The 16847-nt window shown below is 61.5% G+C and overlaps 1 protein-coding gene and 1 long non-coding RNA gene across 4 annotated transcripts in view; one reads left to right on the top strand and one right to left on the bottom strand.

The window, feature by feature from the left end:
• Positions 1-16727, top strand: part of DGKZ (diacylglycerol kinase zeta) — a 40197-nt gene extending 23470 nt beyond the window's left edge. The window contains exons 3-33 of one of the 3 annotated variants that reach the window (XM_074230547.1): positions 5069-5816; positions 6019-6127; positions 6533-6628; positions 7657-7734; positions 8186-8242; positions 8505-8573; positions 8881-8952; positions 9039-9155; positions 9237-9308; positions 9410-9505; positions 9689-9771; positions 9864-9924; positions 10012-10125; positions 10246-10386; positions 10553-10631; positions 10781-10836; positions 11154-11216; positions 11338-11411; positions 11488-11599; positions 11760-11959; positions 12054-12154; positions 12250-12332; positions 12452-12521; positions 12620-12660; positions 14035-14180; positions 14295-14326; positions 14653-14696; positions 14878-14998; positions 15221-15254; positions 15362-15461; positions 15604-16724. In XM_074230547.1, the coding sequence (XP_074086648.1) occupies positions 5083-5816; positions 6019-6127; positions 6533-6628; positions 7657-7734; positions 8186-8242; positions 8505-8573; positions 8881-8952; positions 9039-9155; positions 9237-9308; positions 9410-9505; positions 9689-9771; positions 9864-9924; positions 10012-10125; positions 10246-10386; positions 10553-10631; positions 10781-10836; positions 11154-11216; positions 11338-11411; positions 11488-11599; positions 11760-11959; positions 12054-12154; positions 12250-12332; positions 12452-12521; positions 12620-12660; positions 14035-14180; positions 14295-14326; positions 14653-14696; positions 14878-14998; positions 15221-15254; positions 15362-15461; positions 15604-15720 (3372 nt within the window). In that variant the 5' untranslated portion in view covers positions 5069-5082 and the 3' untranslated portion in view covers positions 15721-16724. Of the gene's footprint in view, positions 1-1008; positions 5817-6018; positions 6128-6532; positions 6629-7656; positions 7735-8185; positions 8243-8504; positions 8574-8880; positions 8953-9038; positions 9156-9236; positions 9309-9409; positions 9506-9688; positions 9772-9863; positions 9925-10011; positions 10126-10245; positions 10387-10552; positions 10632-10780; positions 10837-11153; positions 11217-11337; positions 11412-11487; positions 11600-11759; positions 11960-12053; positions 12155-12249; positions 12333-12451; positions 12522-12619; positions 12661-14034; positions 14181-14294; positions 14327-14652; positions 14697-14877; positions 14999-15220; positions 15255-15361; positions 15462-15603 lie in introns of those variants that run through there. The other 2 variants (XM_074230546.1, XM_074230548.1) reach the window with 2 other exon arrangements.
• On the bottom strand, positions 8427-9822 carry LOC141518497 (uncharacterized). The gene is made up of 3 exons (XR_012477212.1): positions 9673-9822; positions 8861-9032; positions 8427-8587 (listed from the first exon to the last, which is right to left on the bottom strand). It is a non-coding gene; the product is annotated as an uncharacterized LOC141518497 (long non-coding RNA).
• Positions 16728-16847: the final 120 nt, after the last annotated feature.

The raw sequence follows: 16847 nt of genomic DNA on the forward strand, positions 1-16847 counted from the left end.
GGCTGATCTGCCCCTCAGGTGGGTGTGCAGGAGGCTGGTGCGTGTCTGTGTGTCTGTGTGTGTGTCTGTGTGTGTATCTGTGTCTGTATCTGTGTGTGTCTGTATGTCTCTGTGTGTGTCTGTGCCTGCCTGCTGATCTGCCCCTCAGGTGGGTGCGCAGGAGGCTGGTGTGTGTCTGTGTGTGTGTCTGTGTCTGTATCTGTGGTGTGTCTGTGTCTGTGTGTGTGTCTGTGTGTGTGTGTCTGTGTGTCTGTGCCTGCCGGCTGATCTGCCCCTCGGGTGGGTGAGCAGGAGGCTGGTGTGTCTGTGTCTGTGTCTGTGTGTGTCTGTGTGTGTGTGTGTCTGTGCCTGCCGGCTGATCTGCCCCTCAGGTGGGTGTGCAGGAGGCTGGTGCGTGTCTGTGTGTCTGTGTGTGTGTCTGTGTGTGTATCTGTGTCTGTATCTGTGTGTGTCTGTATGTCTCTGTGTGTGTCTGTGCCTGCCTGCTGATCTGCCCCTCAGGTGGGTGCGCAGGAGGCTGGTGTGTGTCTGTGTGTGTGTCTGTGTCTGTATCTGTGTGTGTGTCTGTGACTGTATCTGTGTGTGTGTGTCTGTGTGTCTGTGCCTGCCTGCTGATCTGCCCCTCGGGTGGGTGCGCAGGAGGCTGGTGTGTGTCTGTGTCTGTGTGTGTGTCTGTGACTGTATCTGTGTGTGTCTGTGCCTGCCGGCTGATCTGCCCCTCTGGTGAGTGCGCAGGAGGGAGGCCGGGGTGCGTGGGGGCTGGGAGCCGCCCCTCCGGGAGGAAGTGCAGTTGGTTACCAATGGGGTTATTTCCATAACGGCCGCCTTGGGCTGCTGGGAGGGGGAAGGGGTGAGGCCGGGGCGGGGAGCCGGACCGCTGCCTCCCAACTAGGACTTGCTGCTGGGAGCAGCTGCTGCCTGGAAGCCCGGGGTCGGCCCGCAGGACCCGGAGCCCCGCTTTCTTCTCTCCCGCCTTCTGATCAGGTCAAATGGGGGCTCTGTCCCTTCTCTGTACTTCTCTTCCCCCTCCCAGTGCCGTCTGTGTGTGACCTCCTAGCTTGGGGTTTGGGGGTGGACAGGGACTGGGCACGGGGTGGAGAGGTGCCAGGGAGGGTCTGAGAGACGCGGCTGCAGCTGTTGGAAAGGGAGGGCCCTCTGGGGCAGGGAGTCGGAGTCGGAAAGAGCCGTCCCCTGGCCGAGGTAAATATTAACCTGGCTGGAGAACTCCCTTCCCTTCTGCCCACAGCCTGGTGCCCAGAGCAGTCTGGGTCAGGAATGGTGCTCTCGGCCCAGGGATGGTTGGACTCTGGGGGCTGTGCCAGGGCTCTTTACTGCCCGGGGCCCGGCTCCACACCGTAGTCCTTTCCCAGCCCGAGTACTTTCTGGGCCTCCGTATCCTTTGGTTGGACCCATCGGGTCTAAGTCCTGGGATGTTCATGCTCTTCCCCCATCTTGGCCTTTCCCAGGCCTCCTCCCTGGGGATCAGGGCTTCTGGAATAGAGTTGGCCTCCTGAGGATGACGGGAAATGTCTTTGGGTCTTCTCCCTGGAGGACGCCGCTCGGGCCCTGCATCCAACAGAGATCCATCTGAACAGGACAAGCAGCTGCTGCTGCCTGGACCACTCCCAGAGAGGGAGAGCAGCCTAGATGAGCTGAAGTCCCCTCATGTTGTGGACCCTGGGGCTGGGACCAGCGCTCTGGAGGGTGGCACGGAGGATGGGCAGCATCATAGCTGGGGCTCTGGGGAGACTTGAGAGCTTTGAAGGAAATCAGCTCCTGGCACTTTGTGGCCCAGCTGCCAGCCCTCTTCCTCCTAGAATGGGTTGTGGCTGCCCTTCACATTCACACTTCCCTTTCCCTCTCCCCTCTTCCCCCACCCTGACTTTAGTGGGAAAGTCCAGAGATAGCAGAGAGCCCTTTAGAGTTGTTGAGATGAGAGCCCCTGGGCACTGGCTGCCAGAGATGCCAGAGAAGACCCCCGAGTCTCTTCCCAGCTTAGGACAGGTTGGTTCAGTATTGGCCAGGGTCTCAGAATTTATACAGAGAAGGAGAGACGTTGAGGTTTTTCCAGCCTCCTAGTACCAGTCCCTCAGAACTCTTGTTTATACAGTGAGCCAGTCAGAGAGAGGACCCAGGAGCCCCACTCCCCAGCCCTCTTCCGCCTTGCCTGGGATCTCTAGCCAGCTCTGCCCTCCTCTGCCAGGTTATGGTATGGGCATAGAGGCGGGGAAGCTTGTACATACAGAGCCTGACTGCATCTTACCTTGCTAGAAGAGATTTGGGTGTCTGTCTTTAGGGGAGCCAGGCCATGGACCTATCCTTTGGAAGCCAAGCTCCCCCTCTTCCACCTGCCCTAGATATACCTGTCTTAGGTCCACAGAGAATCTAGACCTGCCTCCTTATGGCAGCCTTGAGGCCTCTGTGACTTGGCCCCATTTGCTCTGCCCCGGCTTTTAGACTGTGGGGCCCCTACAGTCTGGGGTTACCACAGCCTCAAGTGACCTTTAGATGTCCGCCGCAGCAGCAGTAAAGATAAAACGGGTGGGGGTCCTCTGCTGAGCTCTGCCTAGAACCCCAGAGGAAGGGGAGGGCTTAGCAAGGACAGAAGCCGGGACTCGGCGAGTCAGCGGTGCCCCAGCCCAGAGAAACCGAGCCCGAGATGACTCAGCAGGACCAGAGGGAGAGGATCCCAAGGTCCTGTGCCGGCCTCTGGCAGGGCTCTCCCTGGGCACCTCTGCCCCCCCCCCAAGGAAAAGGTGACCTTGGGGAGTTTATTTGTAGCTTCAGGCCCCTGCGCTGGCCTGGTGTGGCTGTGAGCCTTGTGCGTCCACAGGATGTGGCCTGAGAAGGAGGGCTCCCCAGGCCCAGTGGGTGCCCTTCTGGCCAGGCCCTCCCCTGCAGCCTGTCTCATCTGGGATCCCCTCCCCCAAGGCCCACAGCCTTTGTTTTCTGGTGACAACAGCATCAGGCGCTCTGTCAGGGTGACTAATCTCCAGTCCAGTCGGGCAGCTGTCACAGGACAGGAGAAAGCTGGCACCCCGTGGTGTGGGGGCCCGGAGGAGGCCAGGACAAAGGACCCCTAGAAGTAGCACCGGGCAGGGCAGGGCTTGAGAAAGCTGCTCAGAGAGCAGTCTCACCTATCCCCAGCTAGGGAGACCCCCGGAAGGAAAAATCCCCCTGTTTCCTGACCGTGTGACCCTAGGCAAGGCAGCTCCTTCTGCCTCTGTTTTCTCATCTACAGAATGGGGTCAGTAATAGCACTTCCCAGGATTGTCGGGAGGGGCAGAGGAGACAATAAGTGTATAAATCTTCATTCAGGCAGAGGAGAGGATGCCTAGGTCTGAAGTCAGGAGGAGCCCCCCACGAGGGGTTTATAGTCTGATGGTAGAGATTGCCCCTTGAGGTCCATTTGAAGTGCCTGCAAGGGCAAGTCTCTAAGCATTGGCAGCAGGAGGACCCGAGGCAGGCCATGGCCCCAGGGCACTGCGGTTGGGAAGCCCAGACAAGGAAGCTGGAGGGTTGGGAGTGATAAAGAGCCAAGGGGCCTTGGGGTATTAGAAGACTGGAAGTGTCCAGGCTTCCAGAGGAGGAAGCCCCTGAGATAAATCGGGTTGAACTTTGGCAGGTTGGCCTGAAGCCAGGGAGTCCATTTAGGGACTGTTGCAGAGGACCAAGAGAGAAGCCTGAATGAGAACGGTGACCCAGGGAGATGGGAATGCAGGCTGGATGGGACCAGATGGACCAAATGATAAGGGAGGAAGAAAAGCTCAGGAAGATGCTGAGGCCTTGAAATTTGCTTATTGGAGGAGGGGCTTTCCTCAGGAGGGCTTGGGAGGTTGGGAACAAGGATGGTGAGTTTGCTTGGGTCTGAGTTTGAGGTGCCTGCCAGATGTCCAGAGAGGCCTGAGAATCCTCCTGGAGAAGATCCTTGGAACCACAGGAGCTGAGCAAGGGGGGAGAGGGAGAAAGAAAAGGGAGGAGGTCCTAGGACAGAGCTGGGTCTGGAGGATGCTGGCCTGGGGAGAGCAGGGAGAGAAGAAAGCTGGGAAGGCAGGTGGGAGCCAGCCTGGGGTCCTCCCTGTCCTCGGGCAGCCCAAGGGGCTGGGTGATGTGATGAGGAAGATGATAATGTGCTGTGAGGTCGGTGGAGACCTCTAGCTCCAGCTGGGGGAGTTTTCATCCGCCCCTTACGGAGCTGGCTGCCTCCCTTCTATGGAGAAGTTGTCCCAGTTGGGTTGATTCCCAAAGAGCTCTTTTATTTCCCCTTTGGAGGCCAGAAGGCATTGTGAAGAAAGAATGGCCACATTAATAATAGGGGCTCCTACTTCCCTAGCTCCTTATTTCTGGGAGCTCAGAGCACCTAATAAATAGTCTTATTCACATATACGACTTCCCTCAGGTTATTCCCAAGATTTGACCTTAAGGAAGGGCAGATGGAACTTTTCTTCCCCCCCCCAAAAAAAATTGCTTGATTTGACAACTTTGATTTCCTAGCATCTCCCTCCCTCCTATTCCCTCATGGGTGCCAGTAGATCCTTAGGGAAGCTTCTGGTGAACCACCCCCCAAGCTGGAGACCCCTCTGTTACCTTTGACTTTCCTCTCTGTCCCGTGTCCTTTGGACATTAGGAGATGATTGTGAAAAGCTTGCTTGTCCTAGACTCTGCTTGACCCTATCACCCTTGCCCAGGCACCCACTGGTACCTACGGCTGAGCCCTTGGCTTCTCTGGACGCTATTCCTGAGGCTCATTTTCCACCTTCACTTCTGCCTGGCACTTCCCCTTGCTAACACCCCAGCTTCCCCAATGTTCCTCAACAGCCTTCCCACCTTGGGGGGCTGGTGGCTTGCCCAGGACCTCCACTCCACCATAATCCTCATGGCTGTTGCTGAGCTGCTTTGGTTGCCCATATTTTGGGGCACTTTCCTCACAACCCTCCCCCATCCAAACCTAGCAGCACTTGGCAGGGCTGAAGGGGCTCCTGTCTTAGCTCCCCTGGCAGTTGGTAGCAGTGCAGCCCTGACACTGGGGCACCCCCAGTCACTGACAGCGGGTTTCTGTGCCCAACAGCTCCCACGCCCACCATGGAGACCTTCTTTAGGAGACACTTCAGGAGGAAGGGGCCAGGGGCAGGCCTCAGTGGGCAGCGGCGGGGGAGTGGGGTGGCCCTCCCAACAGGCAAGGTCCGACGGCGCTCCCCAGCTGGCCAGCCATCCTCCTCCCTGGCCCAGCAGCGGCGCTCCAGTTCCCAGCTCCAGGGCTGTCTCCTTAGCTGCGGGGTGGGGGCTTCCCGGCGTCGCTCCAGCACAGTACCCCCAAGTTGCAACCCCCGTTTGACTGTGGAACAAGTCCCACCGCGGACACTGGCACAAGTTGCTATTGAAACTCAGTTCCTGGGGAACCCTGTACACCTCTCTGGTCTTGTGGGGATGAACGCAGGAGAGAAGGAAGAGACAGAAGTCCAGGAGCTAAGGTCCCCTGCGGCGGGGGGCAAGGAGCTGGCTGCCCCTGGGGCCCAGCATCTGGGCATCAGGCCCCGTCTTCACATGCCCCGATGTCTACGTCGACGGCGAAAATCTTCCCACCTGCTCCCCGCAGATGTGATGTATGACCGGGCCATCTGGGGCCTCCATGGCTACTACCGCCGTCTCAGCCAGTACCGGCCCCCAGGCCAACACCTTCTCCCTGGCGCCCGAAGAGCCTCTGGCGCTTCTGCCAGGCCCCTCCTGCTGGGCCACCTGCGTCCCCTGTCCCGTAGGCGACAAGTGGCTCTGAAACGCAAGTCAGCTGGACCAGAGGCCTGGAGTTCTCTGCTCTCGTAGGTATAGCTGCGGCAAGGACAGGTCAGACAGGTCAGGACCAGGCCGTGGGCCTGGGGCTGTAGTCTGAGACCACCAAGGGACCTTGTCTCTGCCCCTCCTAGCCTGCATCCAGCTGGAAGGAGAACAGGGGCCAAGGGACAAAGGAGAAAGAGGATGTCTTATCTTTGCCAGAGTTCTTAGTTGTTACCTTCTTTTCAGGAAAGCCATCGCCAAGTCAGGGCTCCAACATCTGGCACCCCCAAACCCAAGCCCCGGAGCCCCGTGTGGTGAGCCCGAAAGGCAGATTCGAAGCACCGTGGACTGGAGCGTGAGTCCGGGGTGGGGGGCAGGGCTTGGGGTGAGACAGGGACGAGAGGCACAGTCGCCTTGACGGATCAGTGAACTCAGGGGCTTCCGTGGTCAGAGAATCCTCATTTCCCAGCCTCCTTGAGGGGTCCCAGGGGGCCCAGGAGAACTGGTGTCCCCCTTACAGGGTCAGCCAGCATCTGTTGAGTACCCACTGTCTATGGAGACAGGTGGTCCAGCATGAGGGCAGACCATTCTTTTCTCTGAGACTTTCCATTCTCCTGAAATTGAGGGTATTGAAGCTGATCATGTCGCAAGGCTCTGTGACTGTGGGAGCTGCCCAGAGAAGGCAGAGCAGGCCCAGGGGCACGGGGGGCCCCTCGAGGAGCCCGCCAGAGCTGCTCACCAGCCTGCCGCCTCCCCACAGGAGACGGCTGCCTACGGGGAGCACATCTGGTTCGACACCAATGTGTCTGGGGATTTCTGCTACGTTGGGGAGCAGTACTGCGTGGCCAAGATGCTGGTGAGTGAGAGCCATGACCCTGCCGGCCAAGGGGGCAGCCTGGTGGGTTGGGTCCCGCGGCCAGGCTGAGCTGGGTTTAAATCCAACCTCAGACACTTCCTAGCCGCAGGATCCTGGGAAAGGCTCTGGGCTTCCCTCGGCATCAAGGAGTGACCATGCCTCCAACCTCCGGCGCCTCGGTGAGAATAAAATGAGGTTGGGGTTAGGAAAGGGCCTCAAAGAGGAGGGGCCGTAGAAGTGACCATCCTCTTCCCTTCACCCCCCCCACCCCCACCCCTGAGAGGCAGAGCTTGGAAGACCTGAGCTGAGGTCTCACTTCAGAGACTTTGTGGCTGGGTGACCCTAGGCAAGTCATTTGACTTCTGTCCACCTCAATCATCATTGTTTATTAAGCTAGATAGCCAAAAAAGAGACAAAAGGGTAAGATAAAAAGAGGAAGAGGGATGAAGAGGAAAAGCCCCAGGACTTGGCAAAGCCTTTCTTGTGGGGGGTAGGAGTTTAGTTGGGGAAGCAGAGATGGCAAGGGCAAAGCCGGGGCAAAGCCGGGGCAAAGGCCTGGAGAGCAGAGCTGGAGCAGCAGCAGGAGAAGGCTTGGAAGGCCAGGCCCAGTGCTTTGTATGGAGGATGGGCTGGGCAGGGGAGGCTTGACGCAACTGTTGGGGTGGTCTGGGGTCGAAGGGCCACCCCAGGAGAGATGGGGCTGAGGGGTGAGATGGGGTGAGATAGCTGAGGGGTTGGCCACCTCATCGTGTGAGGCAGAACCTGAGGATGAGAGGGGCCAGAACTACCTGAGTTGTAAGAGATGAGGTGAAAGATGAGGAAGGGAAGAAGGGGTTCTGTCTGGGGTCACAGGGCAGATTGACCAGGGCCTGCCCTGAGGGTCACCCACCTGTAGGGGAAGGCTTCTGGCCTGGAGGTCTCAGCCGAGACCCCCCCCCCTTTCAGAGGCTGGTTCTGAGGAGGCAGCATGGCAAGCCTTAAAGGGCAGCCCTTTGTCCCCCTGACCTTAACATCCTCCCTTCCTGCAGCAGAAATCGGTGTCGCGAAGAAAGTGTGCAGCCTGCAAGATTGTGGTGCACACCCCTTGTATTGAGCAGCTGGAGAAGGTGACTGTGGGGGTGGGCTCCCCGATGGGGTTGGGACTTGGGACCTAGGAAAGGGGGAACCAGAAAAGACTAGCCACATGATGGGGTGAAAGCAGGGGGGATGCCAAAGCTGATATCTTTGCCAGGGGGGCCTGGGCAGACCTCCTGGGATGGCAGCATCAGCCAAGCCCCCTGGTTAGGGTGGGGTTCAGAAACAGCAGAGGGACGACCGTGCCCCCGCTTCCCTCGGAGCAGCCCAAGTGTAGGCTGGCAGGGATGGCATCTCACTATGCCTTGGTTCCTTATCTGCCCAAAGAAAGGACTTGTGCCATCTCTGCTGGCCTCATGAGCCCCAGAGCCCAAGCATGAGCCAGGACAGAAGGGAGCTGAGAGCCAGGGCTGGGTAGTCCCTCTGGGGAGCAGCTCCTGGGACCAGCCCACTGTCAGCCTTTTGCCTCCTGCTCTTTCACAGATTAACTTCCGCTGCAAGCCGTCCTTCCGGGAGTCAGGGTCTAGGAATGTGCGGGAGGTGAGGACCACGGGCACTGGGGGGGGGTGCCATGTGGCTCTGGCACCTGATACCCCTCCTGGGGGAAATGCTGGTGCCTCCCCAGAGCCCCCCATTATGCACTGCAGGTCACACTGGGCCTAGTGAAGGAGGGGGGAGCCCCGGGGACTTTGACTTCTTGGGGAACATCTCACCTCAGAGGGGGGCTGTGGACTCCGACTAGGTGACTCGGAGACAAGTCCCCTCTGCCCTCCCCACACTCTTCCTCCTCTGTCCTTTCCAGCCCACCTTTGTTCGTCACCACTGGGTTCATCGGCGGCGTCAGGATGGCAAGTGTCGCCATTGTGGCAAGGTGAGCGCAGCATCCTTGGAGTCAGAGGGGGTGCAGGGGTGGGGGGTGAGCACGAGGTCCTGAGGCCGGGCGGGCGGCTAGACAGAATCAGGGACAGGACAGAGCCCAGCAAGACCCAGTGGCTGGGAGGGAGGGGGGACCCGGGACCCTCCTGGTCTGGGGGAGGGGCCTCCGTGTCTTTGTAGAGTAAGACTCCAGAAAATAGATAGAGATCTCTGGGGTCTGCCATGTGGGCACTGCACAAGATGGCGGGGGCAGCAGACTGGGGGAGGGGTGCCCCCACTGACCTCTGCCCCGCTCCCTGCAGGGTTTCCAGCAGAAGTTTGCTTTCCATAGCAAAGAGATCGTGGCCATCAGCTGCTCCTGGTGCAAGCAGGCGGTGAGTGCTCCCCCACACTCCGCCCTGCCCTGACCAGGCCCGGGGCTGGGCCGTCTTCAGCCACCTTCTCTGCTCTCCCTCTGCAGTACCACAACAAGGTGTCCTGCTTCATGATCCAGCAGATCGAGGAGCCCTGCTCCCTGGGGGCCCACGCCGCCGTGGTCATCCCCCCAACCTGGATCCTCCGGGCCCGCCGTCCCCAGGTGAAGCCCTCTCTGGGACCCCGGGCTGGGGCGTTGGCTCGCAGGAGCAGTGCCAACACCCCCCCTTCCTGCCTCTTGCAGAACCCGCTCAAGGTCAGCAAAAAGAAGAAAAGGACGTCCTTTAAGAGGAAATCCAGCAAGAAGGGGCCCGAGGTAGAGCCGGCGCACCCCGACTTCTGAAGCCATGGGCGTGGGGGGGCTTCTGGGAAGGAGCAAAGGCCTACAGGGCTCTGGGCACCTCTGCTGTCTTGCAGGAGGGCCGATGGAAACCCTTCATCATCAAACCTACCCCATCGCCCCTCATGAAGCCCCTGCTGGTGTTTGTGAACCCCAAGAGTGGAGGCAATCAGGTGAGGCCCCATAGAGCCCCCAGCCTCCCCTCCCCTCTCCACCCTCACCCCCTGGGTGCCCACATGGCTGCTTCTTAGTGTTGGGCAGAGGGAGGGTGGTCCTGCTGCCTCTTCCCGTTGTTGCCTCCCCTTCCCCCCAGGTCTTTCCCTCTGGACCCTCTCCCCACCTTCTGTTTCCTCCAGGGTTCTAAGATCATCCAGTCCTTTCTTTGGTATCTCAACCCGCGGCAAGTCTTTGATCTGAGCCAAGGTGGACCTAAGGAGGCGTGAGTACTGAGGGGTCTGTGGGGCTGGAGTGGGGGTCCCTATGGGCCCCGGGCTCACCGCCCTCTGCCCTCTTCTCGTCCTCTGCCCTCAGGCTAGAGATGTACCGCAAAGTGCACAACCTTCGGATCCTGGCTTGTGGGGGTGACGGCACGGTAAGCTTCCCCCTCCCCCGCACACCTCTGAGAGTAGTGGGTGGGCTGGGCAGGGGGTCTGAGGCCTGCCCTCCCTCTTCTGCTCAGGTCGGCTGGATCCTCTCCACCCTGGACCAACTGCGCCTTAAGCCACCTCCACCTGTCGCGATCCTACCCCTGGGCACTGGCAATGACCTGGCACGGACCCTCAACTGGGGCGGGGTGAGAACTTAGGGCGAGGAGAAGGGAACGGGTCCCGGGGACAGACAGGCTTCCGCCTTGAGGAGGGTCACTGGCTACGGCTTGGCAGCCGCGCCACACACCTGCTCCCCGGCTCCTCAGGGCTACACGGATGAGCCGGTGTCCAAGATCCTGTCGCATGTGGAGGAGGGGAACGTCGTGCAGCTGGACCGATGGGACCTGAGAGCTGAGCCCAATCCGGAGGCTGGACCTGACGACCGGGATGAGGGCGCCACTGACAGAGTCAGTCAGGCACAGGGGAGGGGCCCCCCACCAACCCTTCCCTGCCCACGGCCCCTAGTCCTGGACCCCCCCAGCTCCCCCAGCTGCCCCGGCCTCCCAGCCGGCCCCTGCTCATTTGTTGTGTTGACGGCCACCTCTCCCTCACCTCCGCCCTTCGTCTTCTCAGCTGCCCCTGGATGTCTTCAACAACTACTTCAGCCTTGGCTTTGATGCCCACGTCACCTTGGAATTTCATGAATCTCGAGGTTGGTGACTCTCAGATGGCCTCGCCCTGATCAGGGAAAGGTGGTGATGGAGCAGGTCCCCTGGGAGCCAGGAGAGTGGCTCCTCGGGGTGGGAGCCTCTGGGAGGGAGTTGTGGCCCCCAGTCACCCCTTCTTTCTCTTCTCATATAGAGGCCAATCCAGAGAAATTCAATAGTCGGTTTCGGAACAAGATGTTCTATGCTGGGGTAAGCCTGACAGTGTCCCTGGAACACCCCCCGGGTGGGTATCTCGTGGCCACCCATCTCATCAGCCAGGGTCCCCCAGCCCAGAGTCCCTAGATCACACTGGCTCCCAGGTCCTGCCCAGCAGAGGCTTCCCTCGCCCATGGGCTGTGCCGTGTGCCAGGCCTGCCCGTGGTTAAGAGGAGGAGGCCGAGAGAGTCCGGGCCTCGGGCTGCTCCACACCGGTGGTCTCCTGGCCACTCGGCCCTCGAGTTGGTTCCCGGGCTTCCAGGCGGGGCCTCCAGGGGGCTGGCGTGACGCCTTCCTCCTACTCTAAACAGACGGCCTTCTCCGACTTCCTCATGGGCAGCTCCAAAGACCTGGCCAAGCACATTCGAGTGGTGGTAAGTCTCCTCCCTCGTCAGGTAGCCTGGCAGAGCCGGGGAGCTGGGGTGGGGGGCGGCCCCAAGGAGCAGGAGAGCAGCCCCTCTCCCAGCTCCCTCACCCACGCCGGGGCCGTTACAGTGTGACGGCACAGACCTGACTCCCAAGATCCAGGACCTGAAGCCCCAGTGCATCGTCTTCCTGAATATCCCCAGGTGAGAGAAGCTGCCCCCACCACCCAGGCCCCTGGCTCAGGTCCAGGCTCGGGCCCTCACCGTCTGGTCGTTACAGGTATTGTGCGGGCACCATGCCCTGGGGCCATCCCGGGGACCACCATGACTTTGAGCCCCAGCGGCACGACGACGGCTACCTCGAGGTCATCGGCTTCACTATGACATCACTGGTGAGGAGGGTCCTGGGCCATAGGCAGTACAGCTCATCCACAGGGTGCCCCAGGGCCCCGGGTGACCCCCTTTTGCCTGGTCCCAAGGCAGTAAAAACAGATGGAGCCCGGGGGCTGGGGCCGGGGCCAGGGGTCCAAGCTCTGCTGTCTGTGCCCACAGGCTGCTCTCCAGGTGGGGGGCCATGGCGAGCGTCTCACCCAGTGCCGCGAAGTCGTGCTCACCACCGCCAAGGCCATCCCGGTGCAGGTAGACGGGGAGCCCTGCAAGCTGGCTGCTTCCTGCATTCGCATCGCTCTGCGCAACCAGGCCACGATGGTGCAGAAGGCCAAGCGGAGGAGCTCCGTCCCCCTGCACAGCGAGTATGACCCACTCCCCCACCAGTCTGCCTCCTTTGACTGCCCCTGACCACTCACCCTCCCCTGACCACCCTCCCTCTGGCCCCTCCTTCCACAGCCAGCAGCCCGTCCCCGAGCAGCTGCGGATCCAGCTCCGCCGCGTCAGCATGCACGACTATGAGGCTCTGCACTACGACAAAGAGCAGCTCAGGGAGGCCTGTGCGTGAGCCTGGGCCTGGGTTGGGGGGAGGGGCCGTGGGAGAGGGGGTCCGGCCCCAGCCCAGAGGCTGACAGGCGCTCTGTTGTCTCCACAGCCGTGCCCCTGGGCACTGTGGTGGTGCCAGGGGACAGTGACCTGGAGCTCTGCCGGACACACATCGAGAGGCTGCAGCAGGGGGTGAGGAAGGGGAGGCAGGAGGGCCGCCGCTGGCGTCCGTGGTGAAGGTGGGAAGTCAGAGGGCCCCCTCGTTCCTGGGCTGTGGCTCTGGCCCCTCACCCACCCTTCTTCCTGAACAGGAGCCCAATGGATCAGGAGCCAAGGCTTCACCAGGCCAGAAACTGTCCCCCAACTGGTGTTTCTTGGATGGTGAGTTTGGGCCCAGAAGGGCTGTGCCCCTTCCTGGGGTGAGGGGGGTCAGGGAGGTGGAGTGCCCTGAGCTCCTCATTCTCCTTTCTCTCCCGCAGCAACAACGGCCAATCGCTTCTATAGGATAGATCGAGCCCAGGCAAGTGGGGAGGAGACCTCCGGGCAGGGGCAGGGGCAGGGGCTGTCTCTCTCTTTTTCTTTCTCTCTCCCTTTCCCCTTTCCCCTTTCCCTCTTCTCCTCCCCCCCACAGGGGTGCACAAGATCTCCATTGTAGCCAGGGTACAAAACAGACACCCCCAGAACAGGTGGCAAGCTGTGGAGGGCAGTATGTCCCTGAAGGTGTTCCTGGGGCCCACTGGGAGTCTCCAGAAAGGGGAGAGGTGGGAGGACTGGAACAAAGACCCTCTGAGAGACAGGCCCAGTGAGGAGCGCTCCCCACCCCTGGGCTTTGTGGGAGCTGAGCCATGAACATTGCGAGAATTGTGAGGAGCCCCAGAGAGAAGAGACATCAGAGGGCGCCCTGGAATCTCGAGTGGGGCAGGGGGTGGAATGTGGAGACCCTTGAAATCAGTGGGACTTGTTTGGAGGCTGCTCTGGAGCTTGGGGGGAAGGGCCGGAGGGCAGGGAGAGGGGGTGAGGGTGGGTCTCATCTGCACCTCAGGCCCTTGAAGCCCCAGGGTTGCCCCAGGAGTTCAGCAGGTAGAGGCCACAAGCAGAGGAGCCTCCTCCCAGCCAAGCCCTTCTCTGAGCTGAGGCTGGGGTCATCCCAGGCGGAGTATCGGGGTTCAGGGAACAGCTCGCAGGCCTTCTGGGCCAGATGGGGAGGGTGGGGTGGCCCTGGAGGCCTGGCCAGGGAGAAGGCAGGGGGGCTGGGGCACAGGGAGCCTCAGCTGGAAAGGAAAGGAGGAAGGGGGTGGAGGCCAGCCCGCGCCCCTCACCCAGGACGGGCCTGGCAGGGGCTGGCTGTGGGGATGGCCCCCAGAGCGCTGCCCAGATGTTGATTAAGCACCTTGTGAATACGAAGCCTTGTGCCTGGATGGTCTGGAGGGGACCCCATCCCTAGAGGTTGGTATCATGCCCAGCGTTCCCTGACCCCATCTCCGATCTTGGTGACACTGAGCGGTCGGCCTCTTCCTTCTCCTGCTCATTTTACAGAGGAGGAAACGGAGGCAGGCTTGGTTGGGTGACTTGTCCAGGGTCACACAACCAGTAGGGTCCGAGCTCATGAAGAAGAGTCTTCCTGACTGGGCCAGGCGTTCTCCACTCCACGGTGACCCCCCCCTCCAGCTGCCCATTTATGGGGATAAGCCCCGGAAGGTGGTCGGTCACACAGTGTATTGATAAGAGGGCTCTGTCAGCAAGCATTAAGTGAGGCAGGAGCTGTGGATAGAGGTGTCTACAAGGGGCGGGCAAAATGCCTCCCCAAGGGTCACTGGGCTGGGCCCTGTGACTCCCCTGTACCCCAGGTCTTTAGTGAGTAGGGCCTGGGGTCTGACCAGAGACTTCCTTACAGGAGCATCTCAACTACGTCACAGAGATTGCCCAGGATGAACTCTTTGTGTTGGACCCAGAGCTGCTGGCCACCCCCACCAGGCTTGCCCTAGAGGCCCCCCAGAGCCCCGACCCCACCTCTCCATCACCCCTATCTCCCAGGCCCAGGTGTGTACCCCAGACATGTCCCTGGGTGTGCGGGGAAGAGGGGATCCTGCGGGCCGGGGGCAGTGATCTGGTCCAGAGCAGCCTTGCCCATGTCTTCCCCTCCTCTGTTCTCAGGCCAGACCGAGGGGATGCCGTGCCCCCAAAAGGTGAGGCGCTTTGTCTTTGTCTGCGGGTGCTAGACATAGAGGTGAGGAATGGGGGTGCCCCTTCTCGCTGGTGAAGCTGGCAAGGAAGGAGAGTGGGCAGCTCTTCTCTCCGAGCCCCTTCTAAGTTGGCCAACAGATGGCCAACCTGAGCATGGGTCCAGCCCCCCCGAGCCCCTGCCCTCTCCGGGAAGAACTGAAGAGAAAGGGAATAGGTGCAGATATGGCAAGCCTAGATGCAGGGTCTGTGGGGAGGGCACCAATGGCGGCACTGCCAAAGGATGCCCAGTCCTGGCACCACAGGGTAACCTGCAGGTTTCTCTCTGTAGGTGAAGGTTTGATAGAAGCTGCTGAGAACAACGACGTCTGTAAGGTACCGCCATGGGCCCTCCTGCCCCAGGGTGCCCACGAGGGACCCCCAGACCCTTCCGGGCCTGGTGACTGGCACTGCTGCTTGGGGAGGGAGGGGAGTAGCCAGGGAGAGGAAGCTGGAGGGAGAAGAGGCCGGGAGCCCAGAAGCCGGCCCCCTGGGCCCCTGCCTCCTGTCCCCCCAGTTCCAGGAGCTCCACCGAGCCGGCGGGGATCTGATGCTCCGCGACAGACAGGGCCGCACCCTCTTGCACCATGCAGTCAGAGCCGGGAGCAAGGAGATCGTCCGCTATCTCCTGGACCATGGTGAGACCCGGGGGCCCTCGCCTTCCCAGACAGGGTTTGGGAGTTCCACACCGCCGTGCTGCCTGGGTGAGGGTGGGGCTTGGTGTCCTTCCCTGTACGTGGGTTTGGGCCGGTGATTTCCTTCCAGCTCCGAATCCCACGACTCCGGGGTGGGGGCCCCTTGCTTCGGGCATCTGCTTCCTACTCGGGGTGTCTGACCTTCCCGCCCCCCTCGTCTTCCAGCCCCGACAGAAATCATCGATGCGGTAGAAGAGAAGTGAGTGTGGAGGCCCCCTTAGCCCTCTGCTGCTGGGGAGGGGGAGGGGGAAATGGACCTGGGCGGGCCTGCCGCCTCCTGGACCCCACCAGCTGCTCCTCTTGCAGCGGGGAGACGTCCCTCCATCAGGCGGCGGCCCTACGCCAGCGCACCATCTGCCACTACATCGTGGAGGCCGGAGCCTCGCTCATGAAGACTGACCTGCAGGTACTCAGCATGGGGAGGCCCCGTGCTGGGGGGGGGGGATGGGGAAGCTCCCATGGTCAGGAGTTGGGGGGCTTCTGACAGTGAGACACGGGTGGCTTTGGGAAAGGAGGGGCCCGCCTCACCGACGTCTCCTGGTCCTCAGGGCGATACACCGAGGCAGCGGGCAGAGAAGGCACAGGACGCGGAGCTGGCCGCCTACCTGGAAAACTGCCAGCACTACCAGATGATCCAGAGGGAGGACCAGGAGACGGCCGTGTAGCCCGGCGACCCCAGGAAGCCAGACGGGGAGGCCGGGATCCTCCCGGGCCCCGGGACCAGGATGGCCGGGTGCCGGGCGCGAGGCCGTGGCCTCCCTTGTCTTACTGCTACATTCCACTGGGCCGAGCGGCAGGGCCGTGGGGGGACCCCGCCTGGGGAAGGAGCCCCGTGGCTGCCCTGAGCCCGCGGGCCTGGATCGGGAGAGCCTGGGGCGACGGCCCACCCCTGCCCCCCTCCCGTGCATGCTTCTTTGCCTGGCTTGCCAGCCCATCTCCATCCCGAGGGCCAGTGAGCCTGGCCCCGGCAGCCTCTGTCCCCGGGAGGCGGACCACGTCCGGAGGAGGTGGGGAGCAAGAGATGAGAAGGGTCCAGAGAGGCCCCTGAGGCAGACCGGATTGGGGGGGGACAATGCTGCTGGACCCCAAGCTGTCCTGCCCACCTTGGTGGTGGAGCCCGGCCCCCCTGGCCCCCCAGCCCCCACTGCCTTTGCCCCGCCCCGCCACCCCATCTCCTCCTCATCATCATCGCAGACAGGACGGTCCCTGCCCGGGACAGGCGTCCATCCGGCATGGGGGGGTCGGGGGGGACCCAGGGAAGCTTGTCTTGGTGTGATGTTTACAGCCCAGCTGGGTGTGACTCAGTAAAATGGATGTTTTTCCTACTTGGTTTCTGTTCTTGGGGTGTGTGGGGGCCAGAGGGCTCCAAGACAGGCTGATCTTGGGGGGCCATGGAAAGGAGAGAGCTCTGGCTTTGGTGCCGGGGTTCTATGCCTCAGTTTCCTCATCTCTAAAAAGGCTGGGCTGGGACCCCTCCCTCCAGCCCTAAGGTGGAAGTGGGCCGGAGGACTGGATTCAAATCCTGGTGCTGCCACGGGTCGTGTGACCTTGGTGCAGTCACTCGACCCTCCGAGCCCCCCCTCTTTTCATCTGTAAAATGGGCGGGGTGGCTGAAATGATCTCGGGGTGGTCAGCGTCCTGGGGCCTGCTTGTCCCTAATCCAGATCTTGGGATCCAAACTGGACCCAGGGAGACCGAGGCCGGCTCGGCCCGGCCCCCCGGCTGCCCGCGGGCCTGGGGCTGCCCCAGAAGGAGCCTCAGCGCCCCGTTTGGAGTTCTGGCCGGGCCCCCG

Source organism: Macrotis lagotis, chromosome 3, assembly GCF_037893015.1.
Source record: "Macrotis lagotis isolate mMagLag1 chromosome 3, bilby.v1.9.chrom.fasta, whole genome shotgun sequence".
Classification (NCBI taxonomy): Eukaryota; Metazoa; Chordata; class Mammalia; order Peramelemorphia; family Peramelidae; genus Macrotis; species Macrotis lagotis.